Here is a 22,771-nt window from a genome sequence, read left to right as displayed (position 1 = left end):
CTCACTGATTATTGTACTAGCCTCCTAGCTGGTCTTCTACTGTCACATTTGCCTGCTATGGTCTATTCTTGATTCCTTTGTTCAGAACCCTCCAGAGACTCTCTCATCACTCCGAGTAAAAGCCAAAGTCCTGGCAGTGGCCCTACGGTCCCTCCTGATCTGCACTTGTTCTCACCTCTCACCCCTCTCTGCTCCAGCCACTCTGGCCTCTTTGCTGATTCTCCAGCTCACCAGGCATATTCCCACCTCTGGGCCTTTGCACCTGCTGTTGTTCCCTTTGCCCGAGACGCTCCCTCCCAGATATCCACAGGGCCCATACCTCATTCAAGACTCTGCCCAACTGCCACCTTCCTGACCACTGCTATTACATCATACCCTCACTCTCACCCACCCTGCCACAGTCTCTGTTCCTTTGTGCCATTTTATTTTTCTCCAGAACACTCTCCACCTTCTAAGAGACTGTGTTCTTTACTTGTTTGTTTTCTTTCTTATCTACCACCACCATCCAAATGGAAGCTTCTCTAGGACTGGGGTTTTTGTCTGTTTTGTTATTTGTTCCATCCTTAGCACCTAAAATAGGGCCAGGCCCAGAGTAGGTGCTCGGTGAATATTCGTAGGATTAATGAGAAGTAGGCCAGCACATTTTCTCGTAACTTACTAAACCATTTATCCTTATTAAATGTTCATCTTATTTTCCTAATTTTTTGGTCACTGTAAATAATGCTGCTATAAATAGCTTATTCTGTATAGTTAATTTCCTCCTTTTTTTCAATTATTTCTTGGGGCCACATTTCCAGAGTGAACATTGTCAAATGTCCTTCCAGAAGAATTTTTATCAGTTCATAATGCCACCCACTATTAATGATCGGACTCTGTTTCCATGCTCCCTTGCCACCATTGGATTTTTTTAAAATTAATTAATTAATTAATTAATTTTTGGCTGCGTTGGGTCTTCATTGCTGCACGCGGGATTTCTCTAGTTGCAGCGAGTGGGGGCTACTCTTCGTTTCGGTGCGTGGGCTTCTCATTGTGGTTGCTTCTCTTGTTGTGGAGCACAGGCTCTAGGTGCACGGGCTTCAGTAGTTGTGGCACACGGGCTCAGTAGTTGTGGCTTGTGGGCTTTAAAGTGCAGGCTCAATATTTGTGGCACACGGGCTTAGTTGCTTCGCAACATGTGTGACCTTCCCGGACCAGGGTTCGGACCCGTGTGCCCTGCATTGGCAGGCAGATTCTTTTTTTTTTTAACATCTTTATTGGAGTATAATTGCTTTACATTGTTGTGTTAGTTTCTGCTGTATAACAAAGTGAATCAACTATACGTATACATATATCCCCATATTCCCTCCCTCTTGTGTCTCCCGCCCACCCTCCCTATCCCACCCCTCTAGGTGGTCACAAAGCACTGAGCTGATCTCCCTGCGCTATGCGGCTGCTTCCCACTAGCTGTCTGTTTTACATTTGGTAGTGTATATATGTCCATGCCACTCTCTCACTTCATCCCAGCTTCCCCTTCTCCCTCCCCGTGTCCTCAAGTCCATTCTCTACACCTGCGCCTTTATTCCTGTCCTGCCCCTAGGTTCTTCAGAACCTTTTTTTTTTTTTTTTAGATTCCATATATATGTGTTAGCATACGGTATTTGTTTTCCTCTTTCTGACATACTTCACTCTGTATGACAGACTCTGGGTCCATCCACCTTGCTACAAATAACTCAATTTCGTTTCTTTTAATGGCTGAGTAATATTCCATTGTATATATGTGCCACATCTTCTTTATCCATTCACCTGTCGATGGACACTTAGGTTGCTTCCATGTCCTGGCTATTGTAAATAGTTCTGGCAGGCGGATTCTTAACCACTGAGCCACCAGGGAAGTCCTGTAAGTTCTTTAGGATCTTCTGATATGAATTGTCTGATCCAGACTCCTGATTTTTTTTTTTTCAGAAGGGAGGTTTTAGATTCATATTTATTTATCCATCCTTTTCTGGGGGCAAAAATATGAATCCTTACTTATATTTGTTATAAGTATGTTTCCATTCGACAATGCCCTTTACCTCTGTTTGTGTTTCTACTGAAATGCTGTGTTTTCATCTTTACAGCTGTGGACTACTGTGCCTCAGAAAACCACGGATGTGAACATGAGTGTGTAAACACCGACAGCTCCTACTTTTGCCGCTGCCCTAAAGGATTTGCTCTTAACCCGGATAAGAAGACATGCACAAGTAAGTTACACACATACACACACATTTTTTGATGCTACTGTGGCTGTGGAAATCTTCCAAGCACAGGATTATGTGCTGGGGTTAGGGGGCCTTTTACCTTCTGCCCTATTCCTCCTTTGTCAGACCTTTCTTAACTTGTCCCAAGACCGTAGCCCACTCTATCTCAGTGTCACCCTTCACAGCATCTGACAACAGTATGTATCTTTGATCAGAGACCACATGTCGGAGTGTTCCTCCAGCATCTACAGAGCGTGCTGACGATCAGACCATCTTACTTCATGCTGGCTCAGCCTGCCTGTGCCCACCAGTGTTAACAGGGCTTAAGAAATACTTTCACTGAAGCTTTGTGGCTTGTGGGCTGCAGCTCTGACTCCACACAAGTAAAGGGAAATCTCTGAGCCAAAAGGCTCAGAGACTGTGGTTGCCCCTGGGTGGGGGAGGAGTTGGTGGAGGGCATTTTGCAAAGAACTGCTCAGTGTTTGTTTGAGCTATTTAGTTCTATTTTAACTATACGCATCCACATCAGAATTCATTTGAGCTCCCCAAATCTGACTGTAACAATTTATAAACTGACGGTGGTTGTTCGTTTTGTAAAAGGATTCCCAAAACATTCTTTTAAATGTAAAGATATGTCAGAGCACGTAAGGGATTGTGTGTGGATAATTATCACCCTATAGAAAGGTTCACTTGAGAAAGTTTGTTTTTAAAGTATTGGGGCCCAGCACGTTTAAAAAGTGACATTTAATAGCAATTTAGAATAAAGTCACCTCTGAAACGTCCGTCAGTGAGAAAACAGGATTTCAATTCATAAAAAGTTCATGTACCCACAACCTTTCTAACTACGTCTATTATGTAAAGCAGGATATGCCTGCATAGTTTTTAAAAAGCGTCCCCCCCAAAACTCCTGAAACATCAACTTGCTTTTCAGTCCCTTCCTGCATATCAACAGTTTATAAGCACCAGAGCTAGAGGCAGGGGTCTAGGATAAAACTGTAAGGGGCACAGGAAGTCAAAACATACATTTCTGGACCCCAAGCCACATGCCAATAGCAGGGAACAAGGCCAAGTCCTTCCTGGAGGAGATATCTCGGCTGAGTCGAAGGCAGAGCCATCCTTCACCAGGTAAAGAAGAGTGAGATGTAGGTGGCCAGGAGGAGGAAAGATGTGCAACTTATCAGCCAGGCAGACCCATCTCTACAACTGGCATACGGTTGCTTATTGACCGAATAAGAGAAAGAGTGAATGGACTGTTCTGTTCCTAGTCTCCCTTCCTTTCTGAATATTCTGAGCTGTGAGCCAGCGGCCTGGGCTGGGGTAGCGTTCGGGGAGTTGTGGCTGCTGGGCTGATGAGTCAGTTCTGTCCATCAAAGGGGAGGCCACATGCCGCCAAGGGCAGTTCAAATCCCAGTTCATCTGCATTTTTGCTGGATGATCCTTTTTTTGTGGTTCGCGGGCCTCGCACTGTTGTGGCCTCTCCCGTGGCGGAGCACAGGCTCCGGATGCGCAGGCTCAGAGGCCATGGCTCACGGGCCCAGCCGCTCCGCGGCATGTGGGATCTTCCCGGACCAGGGCACGAACCCGCGTCCCCTGCATCGGCAGGCGGACTCTCAACCACTGCGCCACCAGGGAAGCCCTTGCTGGCTGATCTTGGGCAAGTTATGCCTCAGTTGCCTCAGCTGTAATGGGGGAGATAATACCACCTACTCCATGGTGTTGTCTTGAAGGCTCAATGAGAGAATTCATCTAAACCGTTTAGCACGTGGCCTGGTGCCAAGCAAATTCTTGAAGGGATGACACTGGCTTCAAAAAGACTTTAAATTGGGATCTACTGAGAATATACCACGTGCCTGGGGTAAGTTTAATAGCGCCTAAAAAATTCAAACTTCAAGACTTCTGCTGGAGACTGCTTGGGAACACAAGCCACACAGAGCAGCTCAGCCACCTGCAAGGTGTTATATGACCAAAGGCTCCCAGGGTGACACAGACAAGACTCATGGTAGGAGTTAAGGGAAGGAGGAGGCCAGCGGGACGAGAAGAGGTGGGGATGCGGCTGCCGCCCTGGGACGAGGCCTGGAGGGACACATGTATCCTCTCCAGTCTCCTTCCTGCCTCTGTAGCACTCCTTCCCTGGCTGGGAAGGTCACCTGACCTCACCGCCAGCCCCTGTTCCCAGAGCCTCACCATCAACATGTCACCTATCCCGAATCTCACGGGATGTGGAGAATGACAAGCCCCAGGACAGTACAAACAGGGAGACCCTAGAAGTAGATGGTGCTGTGCAGGGGACCTGGGAGAGGAGTTCCAGCTGAAAGTCAGGGGAGGGACTGGTCCAGCTGTGAGGTCTCACCGGCTAGGCACGGAGCCTGGCAGTTCAGCTGTCTCTGGGCCCTGTTGGAGTCAAGACCCAGAAGTGGGCCCCCCCCCACCAATGTGTGGGCAGAGAAGAGTGCTGGGCAATCAGCCTCCGGGAGATGAGTCCCCTAGAAGGGTCCCCTTCCTGCTATGCTTGGGGGCGCGGCAGGGAGCCAGACCTGGGGAGGGGACTGGCAAGAGAATAGAACCACCTCCCCCCCGCCCCCGGAGGACTTGGAAGGCTGTGAGAGTAGGGAATAAGGCAGTTCAGCTGTAAGAACCAAGACACTTGGGAATGCTCCAGATCTCTGACAAAAACAGGAACACAAACTGAGAAATAGCGACCAGTTAAGAGGACAGAAACACAGGGTGGAGGTGAAAGCTCAGAATCAAGGCAGGGATCCTGTTTTTAATTAATGAGGTATCACATCAGCTTCCCGCCAAGTCAGAGCCTGGCTGCTGCTGTGATGGTGAGAGATTTAAAACAGGTTTTTCCCGTTCCTCATCAACTTGCAGAAAATGAAGTAAAAGAAACTCAGTTCCTTAAATTTGAGTCTCTATTTTATTTTTATAAATTTATTTATTTCTTTATGCTTCCTTGGGTCTTCACTGCTGCGCGCAGGCTTTCTTTAGTTGCCGTGAGTGGGGGCTACTCTTCATTGCGGTGCACGGGCTTCTCATTGCGGTGGCTTTGCTTGTTGCAGAGCACGGGCTCTAGGCACGCGGGCTCAGTAGTTGTGGCTCACGGGCTCTAGAGCACAGGCTCAGTAGTTGTGGCGCACGGGCTTCGTTGCTCCGTGGCATGTGGGATCTTCCCATACCAGGGCTTGAACCCATGTCCCCTCCATTGGCAGGTGGATTCTTAACCACTGCACCACCAGGGAAGCCCCTGAATCTCTATTTTTAACCAAAAGTATATTTGAAAGCGAATCCAACTAGTAAGTGTGCAATTATTGTCTAAAAAATATAGACTTGTGAATGTAATATACCAGCATGATTAATATATGATTAAGCCGAAATGTACATAATAGAGCTTTATGTTCCTGAACAAATCATATAATTAAAATATGTAAGTAGTGTTCAGTTCTTTACCCTAAAGCATCCCATACAAATCCATCTGAATATTTTCTAGAGGGGAGAAGGGTAGAAATATGCAGGTACCATCAATTTGCAAAATATTGGCAAGACTTTTTTTTTTTACTGTGGTAAACTATACATAATATAAAATTTTCCATTGTAACCATTGTTAAGTGTGCAGTTCAGTGGCATTAAGTACATTCATTGCTGTTGTACAACTGTCACCACTGTCCAGCTGCAGAGCTTTTTCATCTCCCTAAACTGAAACTCTGTACCCATTAAATGATAATTCCCCCCTCCCCTTTCTTCCCCACCACCCCTGGCAACCACCATTCTACTTTCTGTCTCTATGAATTTGGCTACTCTAGGTACCTCATGCAAGTGGGATCATACAATATTTGTCCCTCTGTGATTGGCTTATTTCACTTAGCATAATGTCCTAAGGTTTCATCCATGATGTAGCATGTGTCACAATTTCCTTCCTCTTTAAGGCTGAATAATACTCCATGTATGTATACACCACATTTTGTTTCTTCATCCTCTTGTGTTGCTTCCACCTGTTGGTTATTATGAATAATGCTGCTATGAGCATGGGTGTACACGTATCTGTTCAAGTCCCTGCTTTCAGCTCTTGGGCATATACTTAGAAGTGGAATTGCTGAATATTATGGGGACAAGATTTTCAGAGGTCCATAGAAACCGTTACTCCTGAACTGGCACGAGAACATTCTCAGATGCTCAGGGTCTTTTCAGGAGACAGGGATTTGTGTCTTTGGTATCAAGGAGACTGTGGGTTTCATGTCTAATGCTTAATCATCTAACACCTGTAATGTTGAGTAAGGGCAGTTGTTGACGTCGTATTTTGCATCTTCCTGTTTATTACTTACTGGCTTTGAGATCATTATTTTTCAGGCTCCATTGATAACTTGGTTGACATTTCTATCCTTATTTTTCAAATAGGAGTGCTTTCACAAAGTACCAAATGAATATTAATACTTGCATTAAAAATGAAACACAGAGTCCGCCTGGAGGGGTGGGGTAGGGAGGGCGGGAGGGAGGGAGACGCAAGAGGGATGAGATACGGGAACATATGTATAACTGATTCACTTTGTTATAAAGCAGAAACTAACACACCATTGTAAAGCAATTATACTCCAATAAAGATGTAAAAAAAAATGAAACACAGACATAGGAAATAATTTTTTACTGCATCAGCAATAGACGAACTAGAATGTATCAGTCTCTGGGTTTCCTGGCCAGCTTGTTGTTAACCTGCTGAGCCCCAGTATCTTCTTACAGGCTGCAATATGCCACTTGCTTTCGTAAGACCTGTGTGCATGAATCAAAGACTTTCAGTTGGTAAAAATAGAGTCACCAAATGACCCAGCAATCCCACTCCTGGGCATATATCCAAACAAAACTATAATTTAAAAAGTTACCCCTGGGCTTCCCTGGTGGCGCAGTGGTTGAGAGCCCGCCTGTCGATGCAGAGGACACGGGTTCGTGCCCCGGTCCGGGAAGATCCCACATGCCGCGGAGCGGCTGGGCCCGTGAGCCATGGCCGCTGAGCCTGCACGTCCGGAGCCTGTGCTCCGCAACGGGAGAGGCCACAACAGTGAGAGGCCCGCATACCACACACACACACACACAAAAAGTTACCCCTATGTTCATAGCAGCACTATTCACAATAGGCAAGACACGGAATCAACCTAAATGTCCACTGACAGATGAATGGATAAAGAAGATGTGGTACATTTATACAATGGAGTATTACTTAGCCATAAAAAATAATGAAATAATGTCATTTGCAGTTACATGGAAGGACCTAGAGATTATCATACTAAGTGAAGTAAGTCAGAAAGAGAAAGACAAATGCCATATGGTATCACTTATATGTGGAATCTAAAATATGACACAAATGAATTTACCTACGAAATGGAAACAGACTCACAGACATAGAGAACAGACTTATGGTTGCCAAGGGGGAGGGAGGGTTGGGGAAGGGTGGATTGACAGTTTGGGATTAGCAGATGCAAAGTATTATATATAGAATGGATAAACAACAAGGACCTACTGTATAGCACAGGGAACTATATTCAATATCCTGTGATAAATGATAATGGAAAAGAAAATAAATGTGTTTTCTTTAAAAAGAAGACTCTCAGTTGAAAGAGACCTCAAGTTCAACCTACTTCTAGCCCAACCACCCATCCTACAATATCCTCACTGTGTCATCATCCAGCCTCCACTTGAATACCCCTACTGACAGGACACTTACTACACCCCCTGCAGTGCATTTCACTTTGTACAGCTCTGACTCTTAGAAAGTGATTCCTTACACTGACCTGATCACTACTTCCTTGCACTTTGAGACCAACAGGACAAATTAAGCTTCTCACATTTTCCTGTTCACTGAGTCATATCCGAATAATTTTATTTCATTTAGTAGACTAGCCAGGCATGGAAAATGTGGAAGCAACTATCTAGACTCTAACAGACATTCCATCGATTTGCTAAAGAGATCCCCACGCCCCATAGACCGGATGGAGAAATGTGTGCTGGATGAAAGAGTCATTGGTTGAGTTCATAACTGGCCGAATGTCTGAGCTGAGATCCTCCTGGAGGGAAGTGTTTAAACAGCCTGGCCAGAAGCATCAAGGAGGGTTCACGAGCTGTCTTCTGTTCTTAGTGACTCCTTGTTGGTTCTTAGTGGGCAGTGTTTACACATCTAAACTTTCACAAAACACTCCATTAAGAGTAATACCAGTAACCATTTATTTATTCAACAAATACCTGGCGATTGCCTACTATGTGCCAGATACATTTGTAGATACTGGGAATGCAGTGGTAAATAAAACAGACCAAGAACCTCTTGTACTTATGGAGCGTACATTCTATTGGAGCAGGGTAACAGAGGATTACAAGTCTCAACAAGAAAGTGACATTTGGTCAAAAACTTGAAGCAGGTGAGGGAAGGAGGAAACTTTTGAAGCAGAGGAAACAGCACTGGTGCAAAGGCCCTGAGGCAGAAACTGTGATGCCTGGCAGTGTTGAGGGACAGCAAGAAAGTCCATATGACTAGATTAGAGTGAGAGATGGTGAGGCAGGTGTTATGGTCCATAGTGCATACAGCTTGCCCTCTCCACAGTCATACATTCGCTTCCTATCTCCCCAAATTCCAGCGATCCCTAGGAGCTCATGGTCACTCCCCTATGCTGAGCTCCCAAACAGGCTTTGTTTGTTTGCCTATATCTTGTGTGTCAGGTATAGACATCAGAAGCTATAAATATTGTTCCTAGCAATGTTCCCTGATTATTTTCTTCTCCAAATTACTGGGCACCTCCCACACCGTTCTTTTTTCTATTTTATTTCTGCCATTTTCCATGGCAACTAGTCTCACAATTATGTATGCGTATATTTATCTTTAACACCTTTTCTAATTGCAAAAGTAATACAGACTCATTGTAGAAAACTGGATAGTATAGAAATGAAATTGTATAAAATGAAATGATCTGTAATCTTATCACCCAGCAATAACCATTGTTAATACTGATTTGCTACCTTTCTCTCGGTCTTTCTTTTTAATGCTTATGTATATATTTTTATAGAGTTGAGATCATAGAATATAACATTAAATCATGAGCATTTTCACATGTCATTTAAACTTTATCAAAAGCATTTTAATGTCCGCATAATATCCTATCATATGTATGTATCACAGTTTGTTCAGCACTTTTTTGGCTGTTTAAATTGTGTTGTGATAAATGTTCTTGCATATAAATCTTTGCATTTCTGATCATTTTCTTAGGAACAAAACATGAAAGGAAATTTATTGAGTCAAAAGCTATTAACATTTTTAAGGCTTTTGATGTATATTACAAAATTATTTTCCAAAAACTTTGTACCATTTTTTTATACTATACCATAAAATTGCCTGATTTTTTAAAATAAGTTTATTTATTTATTTATTTTTGGTGGCGTCGGGTCTTCGTTGTTGTGTGCAGGCTTTCTCTAGTTGCAGCGAGCGGGGGCTACTCTTCGTTGCAGGGTGCGGGCTTCTCATTGCAGTGGCTTCTCTTGTTGCAGAGCACGGGGCTGTAGGCACGCGGGCTTCAGTAGCTGTGGCTCGAAGGCTCTAGAGCACACGCTCAGTAGTTGTGAGGCACGGGCTTAGTTGCTCCGCGGCATGTGGGATCTTCCCGGACCAAGGCTCGAACGTGTGTCTCCTGCATTGGCAGGCGGATTCTTAACCACTGCGCCACCCGGGAAGCCCAAATTGCCTGATTTTAAAACTTTTTGTTAATTTACTAGGAGAAAACTTTTTCTCATTGCTTTATTTATTATCATGTCTTTAGTTACCGTTTCTTCATAAAATTATGTATGTCCAACTTATAAATGTATGTCTGTTGGTGTTATTTGATTAATGAACAATCTGTTCCATTATAAGAGATTATATATAAGTGACTCCTATAAGCTCCATGAAGGAAAGGACTGTACTTTTGCCCGCTGCTGATTCCATTGCCTGGCCCATGGTAGATGTTCAGAGAGTATTTATTGAATGATTTAGTGAATAGTGAGGTTAACACTTTTTCACAAAGTTAATAGACATTCAAAGAAAGGAAGTATATATCTGAGCTGAAATTAAAGAAATAGATAATAGGAAACCAACAGAGAAAACTGGTAAAATCAAAAAGTGGTTTTTTGAAATTAGTAAAATTTATGAATCTCTAGCCGCACTGGTCAGGGGGGATAAAACAGAGAAGACACAAATGACCAATATCAGGAATGAGAGAGTGGACATCATTGCAGATCCTATAAACATTGGAAGGATAATAAGGGAAAACGATAAACAAATTTATGCCAATAACTTCAGCAACTTAGATTAAATAGACAAATTCCTTGAAAGACCCAAACTACTAATTGTTTTTTCTTTTCCATTATGGTTTATTACAGGATACTGAATATAGTTCCCTGTGCTATACAATAGGACCTTGTTGTTTATCCATTCTATATATAATAGTTTGCATCTGCTAATCCCAAACTCCCAATCCACCCTTCTCCAACCCTCCCTCCCCCTTGGCAACCACAAGTCTGTTCTCTGTGTCTGTGAGTCTGTTTCCATTTCATAGATAAGTTCATTTGTGTCATATTTTAGATTCCACATATAAGTGATACCATATGGTATTTGTCTTTCTCTTTCTGACTTACTTCACTTAGTATGGTAATCTTTAGGTCCATCCACGTAATTTCAAATGGCATTATTTCATTCTTTTTTATGGCTAAGTAACATTCCATTGGAAATAAGTACCGTGTCTTCTTTATCCATTCATCTGTCGATGGACACTTTTTTCCATGTCTTGGCTATTGTAAATAGTGCTGCTATGAATACAAGGGTACATGTATCTCTTTGAATTATAGTTTTATTTGTATATATGCTCAGGAGTGGGGTTGCTGGATCATATGGCAACTCTAGTTTTAGTTTTCTGAGGAGCCTCCGTACTGTTCTCCATAGTGGCTGCACCAATTTATGTTCCTACCAACAGTATAGGAGGGTTTCCTTTCCAACCTTTCCAGCATTTTATTCGTAGACTTTTTAATGGTGGCCATTCTGACCAGTGTGAGGTGGTACCTCACTGTGATTTGGTTTGCATTTCTCTAATAATTAGTGATGTTGACCATATTTTCATGTGCCTGTTGGCCATCTGTATGTCATCTTTGGAGAAATGTCTATTTCTGTCTTCTGGCCACTTTCTGATTGGGTTGTTTGTTTTCTTATTATTGAGTTGTATGAGCTGTTTGTATATTTTAGAAGCCCTTGTTGGTCACATCGTTTGCAAATATTTTCTCCCAGTCCATAGGTTGTTTTTTTGTTTTCTTTATGATTTCCTTTGTTGTGCAAAAGCTTATGTTTGATTAGGTCCCATTTGGGTCTTTTTGCTTTTATTTCTATTGCCTTGGGAGACTGACCATTGGTACGATTATGTCAGAGAATGTTTTGTCTATGTACTCTTCTAGGAGTTTTATGATGTCTTGTCTTATATTTAAGTCTTTAAGCCATTTTGAGTTTATTTTTGTGTATGGTGTGAGGGTGTGTTCTAACTTCATTGATTTACATGCAGCTGTCCAGCTTTCCCAACACCACTTGCTGAAGAGATTTTTTTCCCCATTCTATATTCTTGCCTCCGTTGTTCAAGATTAGTTGACCATAGATGTGGGGGTTTATTTCTGGGCTCTCTATTCTATTTCATTGATCCAAATGTCTGTTTTTGTGCCAATAGCATGCTCTTTTTTTTTTTTAAACACCTTTATTGGAGTATGATTGCTTTACAATGGTGTGTTAGTTTCTGCTTTATAACAAAGTGAATCAGCTATACATATACATATATCCCCATATCTCTTCCCTCTTGCATCTCCCTCCCTCCCACCCTCCCTATCCCACCCCTCTAGGGGGTCACAAAGCACCAAGTACCCTGTGCTATGCGGCTGCTTCCCACTAGCTATCGGTTTTACATTTGGTAGTGTATATATGTCCATGCCACTCTCTCACTTTGTCCCAGCTTACCCTTCCCTCTCCCCATGTCCTCAAGTCCATTCTCTAGTAGGTCTGCATCTTTATTCCCGTCCTGCCCCTAGGTTCTTCATAACTTTTTTTTTTTTTGGATTCCATATATATGTGTTAGCATACGGTATTTGTTTTTCTCTTTCTGACTTACTTCACTCTGTATGACAGACTCTGGGTCCATCCACCTCACTACAAATAACTCAATTTCATTTCTTTTTATAGCATGCTCTTTTGATTACTCTAGCTTTATAGTACTGCCTGAAGTCTGGGAGGGTTATGCCTCTTGCTTTGTTCTTTTCCCTCGGGATTGCTGTGGCAATTCTGGGTCTTTTATGGTTGTATATAAATTTTAGGGTTATTTGTTCTAGTTCTGTGAAAAATGTCACGGGTAGTTTGATAGGGATCACATTAAACATGTAGATTGCTTTGGCAAGTATGGCCATTTTAACAATACTAATTTTTCTAATCCAAGAGCATGAGATATTTTCCCTTTATTTATTTATTTATTTATTTATTTATTGGCCACACTGTGTGGCATATGGGATCTTAGTTCCCTGACCAGGTATCAAACCCGTGCCCCCTGCACTGGGAGCACGAAGTCTTAACCACTGGACCGCCAGGGAAGTCCCCATTTTTAAAAATCATCTTCAGTTTCCTTTATCAATGTTTTATAGTTCTCAGCCTATAAATCTTTCACCTCTTTGGTCAGGTTTATTCTAAGTATTGTATCTTTTTTGATGTAATTTTAAAAGGGATTGTTTCTTTCTTTTTTTTAATATTTATTTATTTATTTGGTTGCACCAGGCGGGCTCCTTAGTTGTGGCTCGCGGGCTCCTTAGTTGCGGCTTGCCAGCTCCTTAGTTGCAGCATATGGGCTCTTTAGTTGCGGCTCGCTGACTCCTTAGTTGTGGCATGCATGTTGGATCTAGTTCCCTGACCAGAGATCGAACCCGGGCCCCCTGCATTGGGAGCATGGAGTCTTATCCACTGCACCACCAGGGAAGTCCCCAAGGGACTGTTCTTTACTTTCACTTTCTGATATGTCATTGTTAGTGTAAAGAAATGCAACTGATTTCTGTATGTTAATCTTGTATCCTACTACCTTGCTGAATTTGTTATCAGTTTTAGTAGCTTTCGTGTGGAATTTTTAGGGTTTTCTGTATATAGTATCATGTCATCTGCATATAATGAGAATTTTACCTCTTCCCTTCCAATTTGGATACCTTTTATTTCTTTTTCTTATATGATTGCTGTGGCTAGTACTTTCAGTACTATGTTACATAGAAGTGATGAGAATGGGCATCCTTATCATGTTCCAGATTTTAACAGGAAGGCTTTCAGCTTGTCACCGTTGAGTATTATGTTGACTGTGGGTTAGTCATAAATAGCTTTTATTCTGTTGAGATATGTTCCCTCTATACCCACTTTGGTAAGAGTTTTTATCATGAATGGATATTGAATTTTATCAAATGCTTTTTCTGCATCTGTTGAGATATCATGTGGTTTTTGTCTTCTTTTGTGGATGTGGTGTATCACACTGATTGATTTGCATATGTTGAAACATCCTTGTGATCCTGAGATGAAGCCAACTTGGTCATGGTGTATGATGTTTTCTATGTGTTGTTGGATTCACAAACTCCTAAAATTAACTCAAGAAGAAATAGATAATCTGAATAGGCCTCTATCTATTAAAAGAAATTGAACTTGTACTTGTAAACCTTCCCACAAAGACATCTCCAGGGCTAGTTGGCTTAACTGGTAAATTCTGCCAAATTCTACCATTTGAGGAAGAACAAATACCAATTTTATACAAATTCTTCCAGAAAACAGTAGAGGAAGGAGCATTTTTCAACTTATTCTATAAGGCCAGCATTATCCAAATACCAAATCCAGAAAAAGGCATTACAAGAAAAGAAAACCAGGGACTTCCCTGGTGGTCCAGTGGTTAAGACTCCGCGCTTCCATTGCAGGGGGTCACCGGTTCGATCCCTGGTCAGGGAACTAAGATCCAGCATGCAGCATGGTGCAGCCAAAAAAAGAGAGAAAACCACACAAATATCCCTCATGAAATACATGCAAAAGATCTTTAATTATTTTTAGCAATAAAATTCCACAATATATAAAAAGGATAATACCTCATGAACAAGTGGGATTTATCCCAGGAATTCAAGGATGATTTAACATGCAAATGAAATTTAAAACATTAACATACTAAAAAGCAGAAACTATATGATCCAAGTCAATAGATACAGAAAGAGCACTGGACAAGACCTGACATTCATTTACTATTAAAAAAAAAAATCTCTCAGCAGACTAGGAATGGAGAGAACTGCCTCAATCTGATAAAGTGCATCAATGAAAAAACTATCAGCTAACATCATACTTAATGATGAAAGATTGAATGCTTTCCTTATCAGATGAGGAACAAAACAGGATACCCACTCTCACCACTTGTATTTAGCATGGACTGTAAGGTTCTGACCATTGTAATAAGGAAGAAAAAAAGAAAGTAAGAAATGAAACCTAGATTGGAAAGGAAGAGTTAAAAGCATCTTTATTAAAAGGTCATTGTAAATATAGCACTCTCCTGTGTTCTGTGAGTGATTCTAATAAATTATTGAAAGGAGTGAGTTGTGGGAGACCCCAAAAGTGTAGGTGGCTGTGCAGAAGTGAAGGTGGCCTGGGGACCCCACTGGAGGCTGGTATCTGAAGTAAGGACAGTCTTACTGGGGACCTTACACTTTACCTTGTGAGACTGGATGTTAACTCTGGGTAGTTAGTGTAATTGTCTGCAGAACAAATTGAAGCAAATGAGCCTAACTGTATATGAGGCTGTTAGCATAATCACCCAGAGAATTATTGTCAGTGACAGGCAGGGAATATGTTGACTTTACATTCCAAGTGGCATATATCCGAAAAACAAAAGAGCTTTAACTGTTTCCAGTAGTATTAGCATTAATAGTAGAATTGTTTTCTTATTTTGAAATTATACATATACACATATAAATATATGATACAATAAATATATATAATGTTAATGTCACTTTGTACCTATGCTTTCAGCATAAGAGAAAACAAATACAAATGTAAAATCAAAATGATTAAATAAAACATTTCAGGGCTGGTTTCTCTGTTCATATCCAATTCTGGTGCTTAGGAACAGGGACCTATGCTGATATCCAAGGGCAAAAAGCCCCACTTCCTTTAAGAAAGGGAGCAGGGGCTTCCCTGGTGGCGCAGTGGTTGAGAGTCAGCCTGCCGATGCAGGGGACACGGGTTCGTGCCGCGGTCCGGGAAGATCCCCCATGCCGCGGAGCGGTTGGGCCTGTGAGCCATGGCCGCTGAGCCTGCGTGTCCGGAGCCTGTGCTCTGCAACGGGAGAGGCCACAGCAGTGAGAGGCCCGCGTACCAAAAAAAAAAAAAAAAAGAAAGGGAGCAGGCCTGACCCTGATACCCAGTAAGGGGCAACCCTAGGCTTTTTGTTAGCCCTGTGCTGGGTTTGTTTATAAAATATTTTTTGTTTAAATATTAAAAATGTTTTGTTAAATATTAAAAATGGAAAAATTTGTTAAATATTAAAAATGGAAAATTAAAAATTTGTTAAATATTAAAAATGGAAAACTCTATACAAAATAAATGATTAAGTCAAACAAACAAAACCTGTCTTTATTAACAGACAACATCTCCAACGGAATTTACAGAAAAGCTCTAGAACTATTAGTGAGTTTACCAAGGATGCAGGGTACGAGGTCAATATACAAAAATCAATTACTTTTTATTTACTTTCTTTTTTTTTTTTTAAACTGAGTCTCTTTTACTCTGTATGTCCTCCTTCCTCTTTTTTTCTTTGCCATTCATTTGTTTTATGTTTTGTTTTGGCTGCTTTGGGTCTTCGTTGCTATGCATGGGCTTTCTCTAGTGGCAGTGAGCGGGGGCTAATCTGTTGCAGTGCGTGGACTTCTCATTGCAGTGGCTTCTCCTGTTGTGGAGCACGGGTTCTAGGTGTGTGGGCTTCAGTAGTTGCAGCACGCTGGCTCAGTAGTTGCAGTTCTATACTGGCTCTAGGCACGCAGGCTTCAGTAGTGTGGCACGCGGGCTCAGTAGTTGTGGCTCGCGGGCTCTAGAGAGCAGGCTCAGTAGTTGTGGCACATGGGCTTAGTTGTTCCACAGCATGTGGGATCTTCCTGGACCAGGGGTTGAACCCATGTCCCCTGCATTAGCAGGCGGATTCTTTTTTTTTTTTTTAAAACATCTTTATTGGAGTATAATTGCTTTACATTGTTGTGTTAGTTTCTGCTGTATAACATTGCCAGGCGGGTTTTTAACCACTGCACCATGAAGGAAGTCCCTTTTTATATACTTTCAATGGAAAATCACAAATTTACATTTTAAAATGCTATTTATAATAGCATCAAAAATATGTACCACCTAGGGGTAAATTTAACAAAAATGTGAAAACCTTTACAATGAAAGCTACAAAACATTGCTAAGGGAAATTAAAGAAGACTTAACTAAATAGATATATTCATGGATCAGAAGACTCAATACTATTAAGATGTCTGTCCTTTCCAAATTAATCTATATAGATCACAGTATTATCTATCATAATCTTAGCATGCTTTTTTTGTAGAAATTGACAAGCTAATTCTAAAACATATGTAGAAATGAAAAGGACTAAAATAGCCCTTTTTGAAAAAGATGCACAATGTCGAAGGACTTAAACCACCTGATTTTTAATACCAATTATAAAGCAACAGTAATCAAGAGAGTGTGGTATTGGTGTAAAGATGGAGTATAGATCAATGGAACAGAACAGAGTCCAGAGATAGACCCACACATATATGGTGAAAGTATTTTCAACAAAGGTACTAAGGCAATTCATGGGGGAAAGGATAATATCTTCAACTAATGGTGCTGAACAATTGGATTGCCATGTGCAAAAAAAAAAAAAAGAAACTTGACCCTTACCTCACACTACATACGAAAATTAACTTGAAATCAGTTTTAAACTTAAATGTAAGATTGAAAACTATAAAAATTATAGAAGGAAACATAGGAAAAGATCTTAGTGACCCTGTGTTTGGCAAAGATGCCTTAAAAGAGGACACGGAAAGCACAAACTATAAAAATTAAAAATGAATAAATTGAACTTCATCAAAATTAAAACTTTTGTTCTTCAAAAGGCACTATTAGGGGCTTCCCTGGTGGCGCAGTGGTTGAGAGTCCGCCTGCCGATGCAGGGGACACAGGTTCGTGCCCCGGTCGGGGAAGATCCCACATGCCGCGGAGCGGCTGGGCCCATGAGCCATGGCCACTGAGCCTGCGCATCCGGAGCCTGTGCTCTGCAACGGGAGAGACCACAGCAGTGAGAGGCCCGCGTACCGCAAAAAAAAAAAAAAAAAAGGTACTATTACTAAAATGAAGAAGCAAGCCACAGATTGGGAAAAAATATTTGCAAAATGTATATCCAACAAAGGGTTTGTATTTAGAACATATAAAGAACTCTTCAAACTTAGTGAGGAGACAAACAACCTAATAAAAATGGGCAAAAGATTTGACCAGACAGTCCATTAAAGAAAATATAGAAATGGAAAATAAGCATATGAAAATATATTCAACAGCATTAGTCATGAGGGAAATGCAAAATAAAACCACAATGAAATAACCACTATGTACTTACCAGAAGGGCTAAAATTACCAAGTGTTGGTAAGGATGTGGAGCAACTGGAACTCTCATAAACTGCTGGTAGGAACGTTTAAGAAATTAATACATCTACAATACAACCCAGCCATTCTACTCCTAAATGTTTACTCAAAATGGAAGCATATGTCTATGGAACTTCCCTGGTGGTCCAGTGGCTAAGACTCCACGCTCCCAATGCGGGGGTCCTGGGTTCGATCCCTGGTCAGGGAACTAGATCCCACATGCCGCAAGTAAGAGTTCGCATGCTGCAACTGAAGATCCGACATGCCCTAACGAAGATCCCACACGCAGCAACGAAGATCCTGCATGCCGCAGCTAAGACCAGATGCAGCCAAATAAATAAATAAATATTTTTTTTTAAAAAAAGAAAGAAAGCATATGTCTACACCAAGACTTGTTCATGAATGTTCATAGCTGCTTTACTTGTGATAGCCTCAAACTGGAAGCAACTCAAATCCCTCCAGCAGGTGAATAGACAAATAAATTGTGGTATATCCATATAATGAAATACTACTCTACAGTAAAAAAAGAACAAACTGTTGACATACACATGAACATGGATGAATCTCAAAATAATTATGAGGAATGAAAGAAGCCAGACCAAAAAGGACACAACCGTATGCTTCCATTTATGTGAAATTCTAGAAAATGCAAACTAATTTATCTTGACAGGAGATTAACGATTATTTGGGGGCAGAGGGATTAGTAGGAAAGAATGAATTAGAAAGTGTCTTGAGGAAACATCTGAGGGAAATGCGTAAGTTCATTACCTCGGTTATGGTGATAGTTTCATGGACACATATGTATGTCAGAACATCAAATGTCCATCTTAAATATGTGCAGTTGGTTTTTTGTCATTGGTACATCAATAAAACTAAAAATGAGCGGGGAGACTGTTTTATTTTAAAATGTTAATGTCATAAAACACAAAGGCTGTGGAAGTGTTTCTAGACTGTTGCTACTGGATAGAACACTCTGTGATAGTGAAAATGCTCTGTATCTGCACCATACAATATAGTAGCCAGGAGCTACTGTGGCTACTGAGCCTTAAGGTGTGGCCAGTGCAACTGACGAACTGTATTTTAAATTTTATTTAATGTTAATCTATTTTAATTTTTAAAAAAACTTTATTGACATATAGTCGATTTACAATGTTGTGTTTAATTTCTGCTGTAGTGATTCAGTTATACATATATATAACATGTTCTTTTTCATATTCTTTTCCATTGTGGTTTATCACAGGATATTGAATATAGTTCCCTGTGCTATGAAATAGGACATTGTTGCTTTCCATCCTATATATACTAGTTTGCATCTGCTAATCCCAAACTCCCACTCCTTCCCTCCCCACCTCCCCTCCCCCTTGGCAACCACAAGTCTGTTCTCTATGTCTGTGAGTCTGTTTCTGTTTCATAGATATGTTCATTTGGGTCATGTTTTAGATTCCACATATAAGTGACATCATATGGTATTCGTCTTTCTCTTTCTGACTTACTTCGCTTAGTATGATAATCTCTAGATTCATGCATGTTGCTGCCAATTCCATTATTTCATTCTTCTTTATGGCTGAATAACATCTCATACTGTGTGTGTACATATATACACACACACACACACACATCACCCCTTCTTTATCCATTCATCTGTTGATGGACATTTAGGTTGTTTCCATTCCATTTTAATTTAAATGGCCACATTAGACGGCATGGTTCCAGATTAAAGGAAGCTAAACATACACGAATATTAAATATAACCTCTGACCCTCTATTGAGTTCTATACTGGAGGATGAAAAATGCTACAAAGAACATTATCAGATCAACTTAGAAGACTAGAATAAGGATGGTAGATTAAGTAAAAGTCTTGTATAAATGTAAATTTATGAAGTATGGCTACACTGTGGTTATATAAGAGAATATACCCCCTCTTAGGAAGCACACACTGTGTTTAAGGAAAAAGGATGGTGATATATGTAACTTACCCTCAAATAATTCAGAGAGATAAGCAAATGATAAAGCAAATGGGATAAAACGTTAACAATAGATAAATCTGGGTAGAGTGTATATATGTGCTTCTTGTACCTATCTACTTGTATTTTTATGTTTATTTTATGTGTATGTTATGTTTATTTTATTTTGCAACTTTTGTAAGTTTAAAATCATTTCCAAATAAAAAGTCTTTTTAAATACCTTTATATGTGATTGTGGTATTGCAGTTATATTTTTTAAAGAGTTCCAGTCCTTTAAGGATACATTATGAAATATTTATAGACAAAATGATGTAACATCTGGGGTTTGCTTTCAAGTAATGGCATCTTAGCATGGGGGATGGGAGTGTACAGGAAACAAGGTCAGCTGTAGATTGATTCTCTTGAAGCCGAGTGATATGCACGTGGATTTATTATACTAGTCAGTTCATTTGTTTATATATGTTTAAAATTTTCCATGACTTTAAATTCGGAAGAATTGGCATTTTCTCAATATTTTTTCGTTTGAGAATATTGTACGCCTTTCTCTTACTCGTTTCGTTTCCTTTGGTACAGGCTGGGAAAACCCATTTATACCAAATGCTTCATTAGGAAAATGATATATGCAGTTCATATATTCCTTAAAACGATAAAAATCCTCATTAAAACAAAAAGACACCTTTTAAGACCCCATCAGTGGCCATTTATTTCAAGCCATTTTAGACAGTGCACCAAGTTCCACTACAGCAAAATGCTTGGTACAGACCTGTCAGTAGAACAGTCCTAATCCATATCTAAAAAATACTTACACAAGTAAAATTTCACTATTACAAATTCCATGTGACCTTTGTTTCTGAATATTTTGGTTTAAATTAATGTGTACTAGAGATCACATTCCTTGACTGTGAAGCCTTGAGATGATTTAAGTGTAGATGAGGCCAATGACGTTAACAGGGGAGGTGTTTTGCCCTCAAAATACGCCTTTCACTCCCAGGCCTTCTTTTTCCCAGGATATCATTTTTATCCTATTTGGCTCAGTGTTTCACTCAGTTAAGTGGTTTAAAGTTTGACTTTGGGAAGATTTCATTATTTTAATTGCGTAAGTTCAGTAACATATTCAGCTAAGCTCTCTCTTCCCGGCCTGTGACACAACGAACAACACCCAGTGGCTCTGACATGAGCCCAGACAAGGAAAGCATCTTCACAAAGCATAAACATTTTGTAACATGTCAAGAAAGTTCTCTTCCTGTGGGGGCCGTATCCCTAAACATGGAAATACCTTCACTGATAGATCCCTCTATGGCATGAGTGTTTGAGGTCACGGGAATGTATCTGTTTAGGAAAAGTTAAGACTGCAAATCCTTTGACTTTTCTATGCTAGATTTCTAGTTTTGTTCATCATTCTGAGTTTTCTTTCTTTTCAGAGATAGACTACTGTGCCTCACCTGACCACGGATGCCAGCACGAGTGTGTTAACACAGATGATTCCTATTCCTGCCGCTGCTTAAAAGGCTTTACCCTGAATCCAGATCAGAAAACCTGCAGAAGTAAGTTGCGCTGGGCCTTGAAGAAGGGCTTGTTCCTCAGATGGCCCTGTTGGTTTTCCTTCGCCTTGCAAATCTCAACCAGGTGCACTTGTACTCGGTATTTGTGTTTGCTAACAGCATTCTGCCTTTTATTTTACCTTTTGTCTCACCTGATCCTGTGATGGGGAGAATTTTTAGAGACCGCGTAGACTGGGTCTGTCCATCAGATTCATTTAGTGAAATCGAGGCCCAGGCTGAAGCTCCCACCTATTTGAAATGAGGGCACATCCTCCCTTCTTTTGACCACCCCCCGCCCCCAACCTGCAACAAGTATTTGGGACTTTGAGAAAGAAAAGGCTGGGTCCAGAGTCGGAGGCAAAAGGAGCTGGTTTCTTCCAGTCCTACAAGATGAGACACTTGACGGCTGCTAAGAAAGGGGAAGTTGCAGCTCTTTCCTCTTTGTTAGGAAGGAAGGAAAAATAGAAGACTCTGGGGCATCCCTGCGGCATTCGAGAGGTACATGGTGTCAGCAGGATGATATTAAGGATGTGCTGAGTGACTCAGATACTGTCGTCTAGCACCTCAGAGGGCTTGACCGGGGACCTAGAGCCCGGACCCCCAGTGGGATCTCTTTAAGAGATCTGTGCCTGAGAGGCTGCTAGAATGCAAGGTCTACAAGGACAGAGGTTCTTCTCACTCGTGAATCCTCGTCGCCTCAGGGTTTGGCGCATGCTGGTGTGACACGATATTTAGTGAATGAATGAGCAAATGCATCTCTGAGATTTATCATCCCGGAGAAATGGCAACTATCGTCTGAATTATTCTATCTTGTTAGAAAGATGGCCCTTTTAAGGCATGCAAGTGTTTTCTCAAAAAGCATTCCCGAAGTTAGTCCACACCTATGCACACTGAATTGTACACATTCTCCCAACAGTGTCATTCACAGAACTCTCTGGAACTCCCATTAAGGGACATAGTCTCTTATGTGTCCCTTTATCCACTTCTTCCTGGTGATAAGTACAGCAGCGTTCTGCATCACAGGACCGAATTTTCAAAAGTTTTACCATATATCTTTTTTGAAAAGCTTTGTGGTTTATAGAATTGAGTCCACAAGCTACAGTCTGCTTGCAGCACATGGTAACTCACACACTCACTCTAATACGCGTTAAACCTTGTACGGTGGCAGAGGGTGGCAGAGCCCATATTTTGAAACTGAGCCTCTCTCATAAAAAATGATTCCCACCACCTTGCCTGGATGCAAACCCCAGAAACATTCAAGCATCGGACGGGAATTTTAACTGAGAGTGTTCGGAATGTGAAAACAATCAGATGAACAGTTTTCTGTTAGACCACACATGCATGCAGTA

General features: G+C 41.0%; 1 protein-coding gene across 3 annotated transcripts in view; it reads left to right on the top strand.

Annotated features, from left to right (window-relative positions):
• Positions 1 to 22,771, top strand: part of MATN2 (matrilin 2) — a 157,462-nt gene that overhangs the window by 96,871 nt on the left and 37,820 nt on the right. For all 3 annotated transcript variants that reach the window (XM_079901746.1, XM_079901747.1, XM_079901745.1), the window contains 2 exons: positions 2,097 to 2,219; positions 21,303 to 21,425. In XM_079901746.1, coding sequence (XP_079757872.1) covers positions 2,097 to 2,219; positions 21,303 to 21,425 — 246 coding nt within the window. The remainder of the gene's footprint in view (positions 1 to 2,096; positions 2,220 to 21,302; positions 21,426 to 22,771) is intronic.

The sequence above is a fragment of the Stenella coeruleoalba genome (genome assembly GCF_951394435.1).
Source record: "Stenella coeruleoalba genome assembly, chromosome: 17".
In the NCBI taxonomy this organism is placed as follows: domain Eukaryota; kingdom Metazoa; phylum Chordata; class Mammalia; order Artiodactyla; family Delphinidae; genus Stenella; species Stenella coeruleoalba.
This window is presented reverse-complemented; position numbering and strand designations above follow the sequence as displayed.